Here is a 16,862-nt window from a genome sequence, read left to right as displayed (position 1 = left end):
CACAACCTGCCGGGACTGCACCACTAGTAGGAGGCTCTGGCCCCAGCCCCCATCATCTTCACTCTTGCTGGGGGAAGGGGGCAGTGCCCACCCCCTTGCCACGCTTCTGTCACCAGGGAAGAAGGATCAGACAAGCATCTAACTGGTACTATTTTTTGTGTGTGTGGTACACGGGCCTCTCACCACTGTGGCCTCTCCCGCCGCGGAGCACAGGCCCTGGACGCGCAGGCCCAGCGGCCATGGCTCACGGGCCCAGCCGCTCCACGGCATGTGGGATCCTCCCAGACCGGGGCACGAACCCACGTCCCCTGCATCGGCAGGCAGACTCTCAACCACTGCGCCACCAGGGAAGCCCTGGTACTATTTTTATACCTTCTCTCCTCCATTATAAGTCCCCTGAGGACAGACCCTATTTCTTTTTCAGCTTTATGTCTCCAGTATGCAGTCTAGCTCCATATGCACAGAGCTGTCCTCAATATTTGGTGGAGGAATGAAGGAGAGAAAAAAAATGACCCTATATCTATGACCCTTAAGAAACTTGAACCAGACAATTTAGAAGAAGGTCAATGGTCTTTCTGTAATGAAACTTTTGTTCTCTTAAACATAACACTAATATTTTGTGCTTAAAATTATAGTCACAACCGGAATTAAGCTGCAACTGTTTTCCTGTAGTTCCCAAGAGAAGACAGCTGCACCATAATAAAATAGTGCTGTCTTTAGGGTATGACTCCGGGGGTTGAGGGGCAGTTGGTGGATCAGAGCTGGGCCATCCTCCCTCTCCCTCCTTGCCATGGGAACTGTTTCTCTTTGGAAGGCAGTATGTCCCCATGGTTGAGCACACAGAGAGATCTGGATGTGAATCCCAGATGCCCTGCTTAATTTCCAAGTGACCCAGGGTAAGATGCCTAACCTAAGCTTCTGTTCCCTGGTCTCACAGCACTGCTGTATGGAGTGAGACCGCACGGTAACAGGCTTGGCACAGAGCCTGTAAGAGCAAGCATTTGATTAATTATAGCAGCTATCATCATCATCGTCATCACCAGTCTCAAAATGGCAGATTATCCACTAGTGGCCCAAGGGCCCTCACCTCCAGTGTCCACACCTTTGTATAGCCTCCTCCTCACCTCCCTCTCGGCTTAGCCATGTGACTTACTTTGGCCAATATGACGTTAGCAAGTGTGATGCAAGCCAGAGCTCGATAAGTACTTGCACACTGGGGCTTGTCCTTCTGGAATGCTCCCTTTATGGATCTTGTTATCATACAAGAAGTTCAGGCTATTGAATTAGAGGCCATATGTAGAGAGTCCCTGAAGAGTGAGAGGCCATCGTGGATGCTCCAGCCCGTGCCAAGCTTACAGCTGAATACAGTCACATGAGTGACCCTAACTGACCACAGGGGGTGGAGGTGAACAATTCCCACTTGACTCCTGGCCAAGTTTAGAATCAGACATAAATAAATGATTATGTTTCAAGCCACTGCATTTTGGGATAGTTTGTTACGTAGCAATAGATAACTGTACAACAGGGCCTGGATGCGGTCTACAGCAACAGAGTAAAATAAAATCCTCTGGTCTGTCATTTAATAACATTTTCTACCCCAATAAGATAGCCGTCTCTGGGCAGTAAACCACCAGACAAGGTAAGAAGCACAGTTAATGCTTCCCAGTCTATTCTCACGCCAAGCTAACTCAAAGTGAAACATACGCATAAAATGGTTTAAATGAATCTGAACCTGAAGTGAGTACTCTGCATTTATCTTGTTAAATTTCCCCTTCCCCCACCCCAGAAAGCCCTGCCCTCACCCCAAAAGTGTCTATACCACTTCTCCTCTCCTCTGTGACACGTCTGAGTCAGCTGCCTGCCTGTCCCTTGCTTCCTCTGCCACCTGTGATGACTCCCATTTATCAGAATTCTCTAAATTGTCTAAAGGGGGGACGATACACATTATCACCCCCATAATGTAAGGGGAAGTTTTCTTCTCTGTTAAGTCTAGGCTTCTCATGTGGTTGTATGATATGCTTTGGGTCTGTCTCAACAGGTAACAGTGGCAGAGAGAAGAGCTGGGTTCTACTCTCATTTTGCCATTGACTGGCTGTGGGACCTTGGGCAAAACCCTTTCCCTTTCTGGGTTACAAATACTCTATTAATAAAGTAAGGAGGGGGAATAGTTCAGAGGATCTTGACCTAAGTCCATGGATGGGCAAAATTGTGTGTGTGTATGTGTGTGTGTGTGTGTGTAAACACATGCATGTGCATTTTTATAGGAAGCACATCCAGAGCATATACCAGCCTCTCAAAGGGGTATGTGATACAGAAAAGATTAAGAACCCCTGGGTTAGGTGAACTTCCGGTTCCTACATCCATGTGGGGGTCCTCCACCTGACATTTAAGGAGACGGGAGTCCTGAAATTCAGCTTGTCTCTTGCTCTTTCACTTCTCTCCTAGCTGTTTTGATAACACTGAAATGTTTGAAAGCAGGGAAACTCGATCTATTTGGCTTGTGAAGCTAGTGTGTCTGAAGTCAGCTAATACCGCCCTGGATCTGGAAACAAAGCACCAGCTCCTGCCTGCACATCAGCGTGTGTTGCCTTGTTGCAATCAGACTCCTAATCAAGCTGTCAAGCCAAAAGGAAGACATTTCCAAATTAGATCCTCAACTTGCCTATAAAGTTGGAATTCTCAAATCCGAGTTCACTGTTTTCTAATGTTTCTGACTTTGTGCCCTTTCCTTCCCCTTCCCACAGATGAAGCAAAAAGAACAGTAGGCAAGAGTCTTGGCCCTGGATTCAGTCCACCTGAGTTCAAATCCCAGCGCTACCACTTGTTAGCTATTTAACCTAGAGGAAGGCACTAAGTTTCCAGTTTCCTCCTCGGTAAATAGAGGCGATAATACCTATCCTGTAGAGTGATTATGAGAATTAAATCAGAGAATCTGTGGAAGAGGCTTAGCATATAGTAAATGCTCAATAAATATTAACAAGTATTATGATTAGGATTTTTCATTTATAAAAGCAATAGAGTAATAATTATCATGCAAGCTGGCTTCACGGGATATTTGTATAAAGGATCTGTGGCGCCCTGAAAAAGGCAAACCTCACAGGCTAAATGTCCCCCATTTCTTACACCTCCCAAGCCCAGATCAGGCTCCAAGTAAGGTCTTCTGGGCTCATAACAGAGCACATTTCCAAGGCCCAAAGGCACCTGTGGGTCACCTGCTTACTTGCTGTGCTGGAGGTACTGTCTGTTTTCCAGTCTCCTCGTCTTAGCTCTGTCCTTGCAGGAAAGACGCTTTTCCTGGGGCCACTCTCATAGACTCCAAACTCCACTTTCCCTGGCAGGTGCTGTGAGTGCCGAATTGGGACTGTGATCTCCAAGTCTGGAATCAGAGGGAAAAGGGATAATAAGCTTTAAGGCACCAGGATGCCATTTACAAAACTGCTGGGCTGCTCTCTGTCTCCACCCACCTCCTCCACCTGAATCTGGAGGGTGCCTGGAGGGGAGGAGAGGGGGAAGGAGGAGGAGAAAGGGAGGAGGAAGAGGGTGGGGTCCTGTCCAATTCAGCACTGAAACTCCACAGACTACTGTGTGGCAACGGTTGACAGAAAGTTGGGGTGCAGGAATGTTAGAAAGGGCAGAGAAATGCTTTTGCATCAGGTAGAAGAAAGAACATGTGATTAGGGAAAGATCCGGGGCCCCGGCTCCACCACTCACCAGCTGTGGAGCTTGAGTTAAGTCAGTCGACCCCTCTGAATTACTTCCCTTTCTGAGGAGGGGTTGCGAATGCCATTGATTGTAATAATAGGTTATCCTGTGCATCACGCAGAGTTCTAAGAGCTTCCGTATTTTTAGCTCCTTGAATCCTCCCGACACCCATGAAATAAATACTATTGTCAACATTCTCAATAGAAACTAAGGTACAGAAAAGTGAAGTAGCGTGTCCCATGTCCCTGTCACACAGTCGGTAAGGGGGACAGCTGGGATTTGAACCCAGGCTCCAAAGTCCAGGCCCTTAATCACTACTCAGACTGCCTCTCAATCCCTTAATAAGTGATGGATGAAGGGTGGGTGGTCCACAATGACAGCAATGATCCAGAAAGTTCACGAAAGGGGGTCCATCAGGCCCATGAAAGATTTGGTGATTTGCAAAGCTCATCAGTGGTTTGAGACCCCCCAGATTCAGAAGGATAGATTATCCCTTTGCCCTGCAAAGCGTTAACCTAACCTCTTTACTGGCTTAGCCCTGCCCAGTGGTTGGTCTTTCTTCCTCCCTAGATTTCCACCCCTGGGTGCTATGAGCAGGGAACAACTCCAGCTGACAAGTGGAACAAAACATCTGTGCGGGCCCAAACCAGCTTCCTCGCCAGGGAAGTGGGAGAGCCAGGTGATCTCCTGTCACAGGGCTCCCCTTGAGGCCCTGGACCTTCCCAAGACCTGGGGTGGGGCCCCTGAGAAGAGGTGTAAGCGCGGGGGGCACTTTTGGGGACATGTGGTCTCATTCTCGAGGAACCACTTCCTCCTGGCCTCTCCTCTGCTAGGGGATGGGTGTGGCAGGAAGTTCAGGGAGCGCAGCGTCAGTGGTGGCTCCGCTTGCCAAAGCCAGAGGTCTGCCAAGAAGGGTAAACAGGTTAAACGGGTAAACAAGCACAGGTGCAAGGACAGGGTAGACCAAGTGTGCTCAACATGCTGCATGCAGAATATTAAAACAGTGGACTGCTGGTTTGCGTGAGCTCGAGCTTCCCTCATCCTAGAGACTCTGGTTCCAAGTGTAGTGTCTGGTCCTAGCTTTCCAGGTCTCGGTGGAACACAGATCTTTTTCATGTCCTTGGGCTCTCTTGCTTACAACTGAGCCATGGAGGCACCCACCCAAGCTTGGAAGCACTTGGGTAGAGACTAGCTGGTGTACCCACACGTGGGTGTGAGCCCATGGTGGCTCAGAGCCCAAACAGGTGACACTTCTTCCCCCCCGCCACCAGCTTTGACCGAGCTGATTAACAGCAGTCTCTTAAAGGGAGGTTCCTGTCTGCTTAATTCACTTCAATGAAGCAATTTTCGACTCTGAACAGTTCGAGGAGGAAGGAAAATAAAATACACAGGAAAAATGTTGGGAGTCAACAGTTCAAAAAATCAAGTAGAGCCGGTCTAAGTGTCTACAAAATGCTGATATTCTTTGAATAAAGGGACACTGCCAGGAAAAATAATTATCATCACTATACTGCGTAGTACTTTTGCCAAAGTGCATTCACATGTGTTACTATTCCTCCTTTGAACTTTGCTACTCCGTGAAGCAGATAAGCTGGGTGTAACCACAGATGAGGAAACTGAGGCACAGAGTGGTTAGAGGAAAAGGCCTGGATCATGAAGTGATTCAGTGACAAAGCAGGGATCAGAACCCAGGCCTCCTGGGACCCAGCCTGCTTCTCCAGGTCCCGCTGTGCACTGGCCACAGACACGCCCAGAACACAAATATTGATATTCTCCTCCACGGGGCCAGGCTGTTCAGCAAGTCGGGAGTCAGCCAGACCTCCTCTGATTCCCTACACCATCAGCGCTCTGCACTTCTCAGCGAGAGGAAAACAACTCCCCAGGGCTGAAGAAAGACTGGCAGGTTATTATGAACAATCTGTTACTTTTTAATCGTCCTTGGTCTTTTAACCCAAATGAAAGAAAAATCACCATTGTTTTTCTTTTCTAAGGCAAATGAGGTTTCCAAATGAATAGAGTCAGTCCTTGAGTGGAGTGGCCTCCATTCCTGGAAAAGGTCCTTCAAGCAGAAATGCCATTCATTGGCCCTAATTTTCCTATAGGTCAATGTTATCCTGTGTCGATGGTTTCCAAATGTTCTTTTGTTTTTTGTGAAGCAGGATTCTTTCCTCTAGTGAACACAGAAGCTCAGTATAGAAAATGGATTTTTTAAAAAGGAGCTGCAATGGTTGAAGCAGAGTAAGTGGCCCCAAACCCTGTTCCAATCCTAATCTACTCCCCTACCCCGTCCCCAACTGCCCCCCAGTTCCTACCTGCTACCCCTACAAGCATGGATGCAGCAGCACTGGAGCACCTGAGTGTGAAAATCCCCAGAATAGGCAATTTCAAGTTAGAATGTACTAAGTACACAATCGAGTTTTATGCAAAGGTCTAGTATATCATATTTACTCAACCATAAATGATGCCTTCTCTTTGGTGCTCTGATGACCTTGGGCCTCACCAGGCAGTACAGGGTCCAACTTCCAACTGCGTGAGCTTTCTCTGGGAGCCAGATTACAAGCGCCCGTCTCCCAGCAGGCCTCACCCAAAGACACGGGAGCTGGTGTCTAAATGCCCCACGGGAGGGATAACTCTTCCAGTGTTCTCCATTGACTCCCAGAGTCTCTGGGGAGATGAAACTGCAGTCTCCATGGTGCTAACTGCACGCTGCTGGCCGCCTTTCCTTCCTCTCTCACTTCCCACCCGCTCCTGTGTTCTCTAGGATCACCTCCCATATCAGCTCAAATCCTTGTCAGGGAAGAAAAAGTTCTAGAAATGGATAGTGTTCATGGCTGTACGTTATTTTGAGTGTACTCAATGCCACCAAATTTTACATTTACATGCAAATAGGAAATTTTATCTTATGTATATTTTACCAAAATAAAAAACAAAAATATAGGGAGACTCTTGGTGCTGATGGATAGAACAGTCTCCCCATGTGGGCTACTTGTGGTCCCCAGCCGTTCTTGCTCAGTGTCAAATTATACATAGTTTAATCTTTTAATAGTTATGACATTAATTAAAACCCTCGATGTAAAAAGAAAAAAAAAAAACGAAACCCTTCACCACCACCCCCCCCAAATCCTGGTCAGGGGTCTGCTTCTTGGAAGAGTAGGGTAGCAGGGAAGGTAGGGCATCTAAACCATGTTCCTTTGGAAAAATTTAGACATTGACCATTCCAATCTAGACTAGAGCCACTGGTGGGTATCACTTATTCGGAGCCTGATTAGCCTTGAGTGAACTTTGTAAAATGTGTCAAAAGCCACGATTCCAGGCCTGGCCCCCCGATGGTGAGCCCCAGCTCAGCACACTCTCCCTGGGAAGCCCTGGCTAAGAGGATGCCAGCTGATGTGCGGGTGGTTTTTAGAGTGCCTCCATGTGCCGGGCACTGTGCCTGACCCCAGTTATGCCCTAACTCATTGAATCTTCAGAGAGACTCTCCTGGATGGGCACTTTTATTTGTGCCATTTTGCAGATGAGCACGGAGGCTCAGGCAGGTGAAGTATCTTGCCCATGGTTCCCAGCTAGTTAGGGGTGAACAGTGAGCAGGAACTTGACCTCAACCCTGCTAGCCCCAGGGCCCATGCCTGCAACCCTCTACTCCTCGGCATGCATGTCTGTCTTGCTTCCATCTCTCCAGTGGGCCCAGGTGGAGCCTGGGTGGGTGGTACATGTGTGATGACACCAGTAGCTCAGTTCTGGAGCCCAGGCTGCTGAGCACACATGACTCCAACGCTACGACTCACCGGCCTTCAAACACCACATGCCCCACCAAACCGCAATTCTCTTGATACTACCTATATTTAAAAGCTTGAAATGTTTCATTCAATTAAGGCTTCTATTGACCTCTGGGTTCATGTGCTCTAGTTTTAAAAAGCACCTCAGCCCTCTACCACCGAGAACCCTATTGTCTGACCCTAGGATGACTGCAGCTCTTGAAACAGATTTTCTCCCTTCTCTCCTTTTTCCTCCTCTCAAATAGGAGGCAGACAAGTGTGAGGGAGGCTAGTGGCAGCATACATTTAAAACTTAGTCACCCAGGCAGGAGTCTGAGGATGACCCCTCTGACCTTCTGCCACGGTTGTATCCTCTTTACCCCTCTTCTTCCAAAAAGTCAAAATCAATAATATTCACTAGGCTACATTGCTTGCAAAACACTGTGCTAGGCATTGTGGGACGGGCTGTAGCTGGGAAAACCAGACCTACACGAATAAAAGACTAACTCATGAGCTACCAGATGGTGAAGATTGCATCTTACAGGTCTCTGTATTTGGCTGGGTGCCTGGTGCTCAGTAAGTATCTGTGGAATGAATGAATGGTGTCACCAAACGTTTCACTCAAACCAACCATTCCAACAGAGATTTCTTGAGTTCCACCAACGTACTGTGCTACATGCTGGGGATTCAGCAGAGCACAAAACAGACAAGTTCTTGTCCTCACAGAGCTTATGCAGGTGGTGGTGGCAGGGTTCGGGGGAGAAGGGGTGTGGAAAATAACCATGAGAACAGAAACATAATTCCAGTCTGTGATTTGTGAGAAGAGGGTGAGCAAAGGCACAGGGGGTGAGTCGTGGAGGGCTACTCTGGAGAGAATGGCCTAACTCTGAGGGATGAAAAAGAGCCAGTGGGTAAGGATGTGGGAAAAGAAGTGGAGGGGGGACAGCAAGTGCAAAGGCCCTGGGCAGAATGCCCTTGGCATAACAGAGCAACAAAAAGCAGTCCATTGCAACTGGAACACAGGGTGTGAGAGAAAGTGGAGGATGAGCTCAGGCACCACATCATGCAGGGTCTTGTAGGTCACAATGAAGAGTGTGATTTTACTCTTGGGACAAGAGCCTCCAAGGGTTTTGAGCAAGAGAGTGACACCATCTGATTTTTATTTTTGAAAGGTTGTTGACTACAGTTTGTAGGATTAACTGTAGAGGAATAAGAATGGACACAGGGAGACAATTGAAGAGGCTTCTGCATTAATCCAGGAAGAGATGATGGTGGCTTGGATGCAGCTGTGGCATGGAGGGTCGTCAGAAATGATAACATGTACTTTGGAGGCAGAACTTCTGGGAATTGCTGATGGTTTGAAGGAATGAAGTAATAACAACCAGAGGCAACAGAAAAGAAGTGCCAGGTGGATGGAAGGGATACTAAGTTCTATAGATGCTCAAATGAAGAAGGAGTACAATGGCCAGGAGTGATCCAGGAAGGCTTCACTGAGAAGGGGCTGTCAGGGCTGGGTCTCTCAACACCGGTAGTTTCATACAGGTGAGGAGGGAGAGGCATGAGCAAGGGGCCTGTGGCAGGAAGAGGTCCTGTTTGAAGACCAGGGTATTACCAGACTGACCAGGTTCATGGAAAGTCGGGCCGTGGATGGCAGCTGGAGACAAACTACAGAAGTTATGCACCAGCATAGTTCTTTATGCAATGGAGCGCCATTCAAGATCTGAATGCTTCTGAAAGTCTTTTCTTGCCAGCTCTTCTTGGTATAAGGCTGGCCAGTGTAAATAACAGAGACCCACCATGCCAGAGGCTCTCAGCGAGGATATGCAGTGTGGGCAACTGCGCATTCCTTGCTCAGGGGTGGTGGTGCCACATGGGTAGCACCTGGGGGAGGGAGGGTCAAGGGGAACAGAGGGGCCTGGTCCTCGGTAAGAACAACTGGAATCCATGGCGCTGCTATTGGGCCCCCACCCCACACGGCAGGAGCCCTGTTGCACCTGAGACCGGGGCTTCCAAAGCAGTGTTTGGTGTGGACACTGATGACACAGTGCCCTGCTTGAATCAGAAACAGACACTATGTGAATGGGATTTTCTCTTTTGTCTGCTCAAAAAAAAGTGTCTTCCTAAATGCCAAGGGGAGAGTCAGGTGCCTGGGGAGAAAGCATTATCATCCTCTTTCATGGGAGGAGGGATGCAGAGTTCAAGCCTTCCTTTCACTCATTTGCTGACATGCCTTATGTGCCAGGTACTAGATTTATAGAATTAACAAGACAAAGCCGTTGCCCCAAAAGACCTCACAGCCTAGTGGGGGACCCAGATCTATAGACAGGTGACAGGTGCTGGGCAAGCATTCTGCCCACTCAGGCCCCAGCAGAAAGGAGAGTCAATGACAACAGACCACAGCAAAGTCCCCCAGCATGCAGCACCCCCAGGAAGCCATATACCTGTCTGCTTTCCTGATTTTTGCTTTTCTCTCTGTCTTCGGGTGATGCTCTCTCTTAGCCGTTTAAGATTTTCCTGGAAAAAAATGTAGTTTATTTTAAAAATATACACCAGAATTATACCCTCTGGGCATTAGAGTTTCTTCCTGATTTTATGACATTTGCAAGATATATCACATTGCAATAACATTTCCAACGTGCAGATGAGGCTGGAGTGCACTTGCAATCGGCTCCCAGAGAAATCCAAGCCCTCTTAGAAGCTGTGCCTGAAGAGAAGACATCTTGTCCACAGCAAAGTATTTCCCCTCCTCTCTGGTTCTCAGCTCCTTCCCAGCCCTATAACCCACCACCCACTTTGCACGCCCCTTAGAAAAGCCTGTCTCCTACTTGCTAACAAGCTCTCCACCTACATTCCTACCTCTGAGACTGTGTTCTCACACATTCCCCTGACCCTGAGGGACATGGATCCCATGACTTCGTTCCAAGTCTGGGTCAAGGCCCGCCTTCTAAGCGCCCCCTCCCATACTGCTCCAGTCCTTACTGCTGCCCACGCCATCTGCCACTGGGCTACACTGCCTTACCCTGTGTGTGCGTGTGAGTGTGCGCACGCGTGCGCGTGTGTGGTCTCTTCAGGGGTACTGTGAGCTCTCAAAGGGCAAGAGACCAGGTCTCGGACCTTTCTGTAATCCTGCAGTCTGGTCTATCGCAGTCATTCAATCAATGTTGAACAGACATGTGAGGGTCAAGATTTGTTGCTATTTTAGTCAATAAATAACAATCAGCTTGAAGTTAAGTGTCTGAGCATTCTAGGGAAATGCCCCAGGGACCCACATCCAGACCATCTGGTTGGAGCAGAAGGTTCCAGGGAGGGAGCCACGGAGGCAGGACTGAAAGGCTGGTTGGGGTGTGACTGCAGCTGAGAGACTGAGATTGGTCCAGGAAGCAGCAGGGAAACATGGGAGGTGGTGGGCTGGCCATAGCTTTAAGGTCTGGCAGAGAGGAGGGGGAAGGAGTTGGAGGCAAGGAGACCCACCAGGAGACAATGTGATAGGGCAGAGGTAGGCGATACAGGCCAGCACGGGGATGTGGCAGACGGAATGCAAAGAAAGGAGCAGAGGCAAGAGGGAGAACGTGACGGAGCAAGACCAAGCGAGACACACAGCCGGCTGGATGCGGGGGAGTGTGGAGGAAGAGCCCAAGAGGGGCTGACGCCTGAACTTCAGCGTCTGGAAGATAACAGTGCCGTGAACAGACACAGGGCGTCGGGAAAGGGCAGCAGCCTCGAGCGACGGCTTGCTGTTGGATGTGCTGCAGGTCTAGGGTGCTTCAGGGGACACACCCAGCTGGTGGCTGGAAAGGTGTTACAGAGACACAGACTCAAGAGTCACCTGCACGGAGAAGGAGCTGAAGGGAACCTGGGCGGTACCTGCTCACGGGAGGGGAAGTGAAGGAGACAGAGGCGTGGAGGAAAAGCACGGTGGGGCAGCCCCAGGAATAGTCTTCACACCCCCCAGTCCTTGGATGGAGGGTGCTCTGGAAGCACCAGTAGGCTGTCAGAGCATGGAGTACTCTCAGCATTTACTATGTGTCAGGCCTGCTGAGGGCTTTACAAGGTTTACATCGTCTAGTCCTCTCCCTTCACATTTCAGAGATGGGAGAGTGGAGGTACAGAGAGGCCAAGGTCATCCAGCCCGAAGAGGCAGAATAAGGCTGAACTCAGGCTGCCTGGCTTTGGAGCCCGGGCTTCTCCTAACTACCGTGCCACGCGGCACCAACTTGGCAAGAAAGAAAAGCGGTGTTTGGCCAGGACCAGCCTGTTCCCCGCAGCCCCGCAGCCTCCCTGGGTCTCCGGGGTGACGAGGGCCCTGGGTTCCTGCATCTAGACCCCCAAAGGGAAGGGGGGCAGGCTGGGAGAGCAGGTGACCCTGTTTAAGGGAGCACTCAGAAGGCAGAAGGTGTGGTGCAGGGAGCACAGGCTCTGGAGCGAGAAGGGGCTCGTCGGAATCCTGACTCTGCCTCCTCACCTCTCTGAGCCTCACTTTTCTGTAAAATGGGAGCAATGACACTTATTTCAACACAGGCTGTGAGGGGTAGAAGGGATTAGATCCACGCAACGCTTAGTTAGCACAGTGCCTCAGGTTGTTGTCAGAGATGGACAAATGCAGCTTTAGGACTCACGTCCCCACTTCTCACTGTGTGGAGTTACATATCCTCACGCTAATAGCAAGAGTCTCCTGACAGCCCAGCCCTCCAATCCCAGTCTCCTCTTGAGTGGTAGCCATTTGGATGGGTGTGGGCTAGCTGTTCCCAGATTTTTGTCTTTGCATTTGCATACATGCCTACAGTTTGTGTGTGTATGTCTGTGTGTGTGTGTACATCTGTGTGTGTGTGGGGGGGATGTGTATGCATGTGAATGCGTTTTAACTTGAGTGGTTTTATGTCTGAGACTTGTTTTGTTCACCTAATCATAATTCTTGGGAGTTGTCCCAGTTCTCTTTGAGTTCTAAAGTATGATAGTTCTGTGGGGGTGTTGGCAGTAGGGGTAGAGAGAAGGCCTCTGAGAAAAAAGGTGGAAAGCAAAAGTATAGGGCCACACACAGAGGGAAGAGGCAGGCACAGAACTGGGAGCTGCAGTTGACCCTTGGTTCCTGATCTCTAGCCTCACGACAACAAGAAAAGCCATCCAGCTCTCAGCCAGGGAGCCATGTGGTTACTGACAACAGGTGACAAATACACATATGCACTGACTCACCGTGACACCCAAACAAATGTTCTCAGGCCCAGTCACAGGTGTGCAGTTACAGCAATACACAAGACAGCCACGGACCCAGCCGTCCTCCACTGTCTAGCAGAGAAACAGACATAAAACGAAGTCCATCTGGAGCCAGTTACCTGCTGGAAACGAAAGGACTCAGACCGCTTCTTCTGGTTGAGCTGCCACTCTTTGAAGTGGAGCACGGCTTCATCCACGTTGACGATGCCCAGCTTCACCTGCTCCTGGAGGGTAATAAGCTGCCGCTGACCTGGAGTTTTCATCCCAGCAAATGGGTCATACATGCTTGACTGAGGCCCGTCCCTCCAGGGTCTGACAGGTGGCTCTGGAAAAGATGGAGAAACTCAGCTTGACAGCGGCGCCGCTGGGGAGAGCTGACCGGATGAGTGGGGTTAATGAGGCTGGTCGTGGGCTCAAGAGAATGTGTCTCAAAAGAACAGTTACATGTGGAACCAAGAAAAGGGAGATATGACATGGAATCAGAGAGAGGGAAGCAGCTAATAATTTCAAGTCCTGTTACACTAAAGTAGACAAGGCCACACCATTTTAGGAAGTAAGGCATCCACGGAGTGAGTCAACGTGAATTACTGAGAAGCCTTTAGACCAGCATTTCTCAACCTTGGCACTGTCGACATTTTAAACTACATAATTCTTTGTTGGTGTTGTGTAGCTGTCTTTACACTGTAGGATGTTTAGCCTCATCCCTGGCTTCTGCCTACTCGATGGCAATAGCATCCCCTTCCTCAGTTGTGACAAAAAAAAATGTCCCAGACATTGCCAAATGTCCTCTGGCCGGTTGGGGGGTGGGGAATGGAGGAGAAGTCACCCCCAATTGAGAACCACTGATTTAGACTAAAATCCACTCCAGAAGAGAATATACAGGAAAGTCTAACCAGGCTGCTTCTCCCAGCACCACTTCCAGCCCTCCCCAACCGCCCTGCCTCCAAGCAGCATGGGGCACAGAGATTGGGGACCTACGGGTATGAACTGCCTGAGGAGACTGGAGTGCTAATAGAATCATGACCCAGTCCAATATCACCAGGTAAAAATTAGGTTCTGGGTCCCAGCTGACTCTCCTTGGGTTGTTCGTGTGCCAAGCTCTCCTCCGTATTAAAAATTTATAGTTCTCTGCTTTGGATACTCTAGGGAAGTATGAAGCCAACTCCTCTCTCTCCAGGCTCTGTGACTCCTCTAAGTTCTGTGGGAAGAAAGAGCTACTTGAAGAGGTGATGGGGCCACTGGAGCATATGAAAACGACTTGACATTTCACTGCTCATTTCCTGTAGGGCTATCTTTGATTCTAAATTTCTCCAGCAGGACCCCATGTGAGTTCAGGGAGACGGTATGAAGGAAAAAGAGATGACTTCACCAGTGGGTATTGAAAAAGCTTCAAAGAAGCTAATGTATCATTCTTACCAACCATTTACTCATCTGTCTACACACACACACATAACTTTCTCCCAGGTTTGCCCTCTTCCAGGCTGTCTTTAATTGTGTTGGGAGATGGAGTGTGGGGACAAAAAAAAAAAAATGCAAAAGCCAATCAGTTCCAATCTCCTACCACCAAAGCCCTTAGGGAAGCTTTCAAACGCTTAGATGGTGTCATAGTTCCTTTTCAGAAGAATCATCAATGGGATAATACTGAACGCCTCTGTTTAGCACAAGGAAATTCATCAAGAACAAAAGAATACTTATCTCTTCAAGCTTCCTTAAAAGGTCTTTGGAAAAAAAAGAAAAATGTCACCCAGTGGCGAGCAAAATGCCTCAAATAAAAGTTGAATTAAAGTATAGTTTAGCTAATACAGGCAGGGTAGGTAAATAGCACGGTAGGGCTGCAACACCAGGTAAAGATTGGGTGCTGGGCTGCCCACTTTCATCCTGTTGGTATCCGTCTCAATGTTTAAATTGCACTTTAGTGTGCTGTTACAGACACTTTCTAGGGTATTAATGTTGTCGGTATGATCAATTTGTACAGTGTTCTAAGGCCCCCCAATCTCTTCTCCTCTCCCTTTACCATCAGTACAGCTCCACTTCAGGTATCTCTTGGACCTCTCTGTTTTTCAAGGATAAGGAGCTGTTACACCTGGAAATCACTGAAACATGAACACTTCCACCACCCAGAAGTTCAGGTCATACAAAAGGAAGCGGAGGACATCTGCTTACCTTTCCTGATGCTCTCTGAGGTAACGTAGAAATTCTCAGGCCGCTCTTGACTTTTTCCTGCAAAAACTATGAGATAAAGAGTATTCTAAGTAAAGCCAAATAAGATCGCTTTCTAAAAGGCTTTATAATATTTTATACATTTACCAAAAAAATTACCAAAATCTTGTACAAAAAAAAAATAATAATGGACCACAACTTGGACCACTGTATGCAGTTCTATAAACCAAAACTTTAGGAGGCAACCAATGAGCAGAAGATATAGGGATTATGAAATGAAGACAGATCAAACCAACAAGGTCTCAAACCAGAAAGACAGAGCCAGTCAGAAGACATGATCAGCATTTACGAGATCATTAAAGAAAAGGATAAGGTGAACAAAATTACCCTTTTCCGGATCCTTGAATACTGAAGCGAGCCGCGGAACACCTTGAAGTTTAAGGATAAAAGGAAGTGCCACTTCACATGTCAACAAGTGCCATAAGACAGAACTCAGAGCAATGGAACAGGTAAAATATGTGCAAGCCTCCAAGGGGAGTTAGACGAAGTCAGCCATGCACAAGAGACACATAAAGACTTGTAGGGGGGACTTCCCTGGTGGCTCAGTGGTTGGGAGTCCGCCTGCCAATGCAGGGGACATGGGTTTGAGCCCTGGTTCGGGGGGAGCCCACATACAGCGGAGCAGCTGGGCCCGTGCACCACGGCTATGCGTTCTGGAGCCTGCAAGCCACAACTGCTGAGCCCACATGCCACAACTGCTGAGGCCCGCGCGTGCCTAGGGCTCGTGCTCTGCGGCAGGAGAGCCCACCACAATGAGAGGCCCGCACACCACGACGAGGAGGGGCCCCTGCTCGCCACAGCTAGAGGGGGCTCGTGCGCAGCGGCGAGGACCCAATGAAGGCAAAAATAAAAAATATACAAATAAATAAATTTATTTAAAAAAAAAAGACTTGTAGGGAAAACTGGGAAATGACAAGCATTCACTCAGTGGTAGGACTTCACAGTGATTAAGTCTCCCTGGGCTCTGCACACGACTCCCTGGGTTCAAATCCTGGCTCTGCCATTTACGAGCCATACAACCTAAGACAAGAGGCTTGACCTCTTCTTGCCTCAGTTTTCTGATATGTAGATTGAGGATAATAATTGTACCCTCCTCTTTGTGGGGATTACAGGAGTTAATACATGGAAAGTGCTGAGTATAGTGCCTGGCACATGTAAGCACTCCATGTTAACTTTTATTATTCACATCTAAACCTTGAGATTGATGCCAATAAGACAGCAATACCTTGGCTTACTAGTTAACACAAGGGATGTCTACTCAGTGCTTTACAGTTTATAAAATAGTTCCTCATGTATTATTTCATCTGACCCTCACAATAAGGCTCTGGCAGAGTATTATTATGCATCATTGTATACATATATTATTATGATACCCATTTTATAGATGAGGAAACTAAGGCTAAAGAGGGTGAAATGACTTACCCAATGTTCCATACTGTACAGCTGAAAAATGTAAGAGCTGAGACTTGAACCCAGGTGTCCTGGACTCCAAACCATTGCCCTGTTTGTCATCTCCTGCCCCTCTCCTTTCCTCCTCACAGTTTCCTAGCAGGTCCATCAAGGCTCTTTAGGAACCACCTATGCCCCTCCCAACTGAACTTCCCACAGTGAGCCAGACCATCAACACCCTCTCCCCACCCCCTGCCATTTAGGCATTATCAATATATATATTTGCAAGCTTCTTCATTTGGGTTCCCTTAGAAGCAGACCTGGGGGACTTCCCTGGTGGTGCAGTGGTTAAGAATCCACTTGCCAGTGCAGGGGACATGGGTTTGATCCCTGATCCAGGAAGATCCCACATGCCGCTGAGCAACTAAGCCTGTGCGCCACAGCTACTGAGCCTGTGCACTAGAACCCGCAAGCCACAACTACTGAGCCTGTGTGCCACAATTACTGAAGCCTGTGCGCCTAGAGCTCATGCTCCGCAATGAGAAGCTCGCACACTGCAATGAAGACCCAACGCAGCCAAAAATA

The 16,862-nt window shown here is 48.5% G+C and overlaps 1 protein-coding gene across 1 annotated transcript in view; it reads right to left on the bottom strand.

Moving 5' to 3' along the window:
- Nucleotides 1–16,862, bottom strand: part of PIK3AP1 (phosphoinositide-3-kinase adaptor protein 1) — a 113,995-nt gene that overhangs the window by 10,419 nt on the left and 86,714 nt on the right. Inside the window, exons 11-14 of the mRNA XM_081244046.1 lie at nt 14,832–14,897; nt 12,788–12,993; nt 9,899–9,971; nt 3,221–3,376 (exon numbers count right to left, since the gene is read on the bottom strand). Of these exons, the coding sequence (XP_081100172.1) occupies nt 3,221–3,376; nt 9,899–9,971; nt 12,788–12,993; nt 14,832–14,897 (501 nt within the window). The remainder of the gene's footprint in view (nt 1–3,220; nt 3,377–9,898; nt 9,972–12,787; nt 12,994–14,831; nt 14,898–16,862) is intronic.

This window comes from Mesoplodon bidens (assembly GCF_964165515.1).
Source record: "Mesoplodon bidens genome assembly, chromosome: 1".
Classification (NCBI taxonomy): Eukaryota; Metazoa; Chordata; class Mammalia; order Artiodactyla; family Ziphiidae; genus Mesoplodon; species Mesoplodon bidens.
The sequence above is the reverse complement of the archived record's forward strand: the minus strand, read 5'-3'. Positions and strand labels throughout refer to the sequence as shown.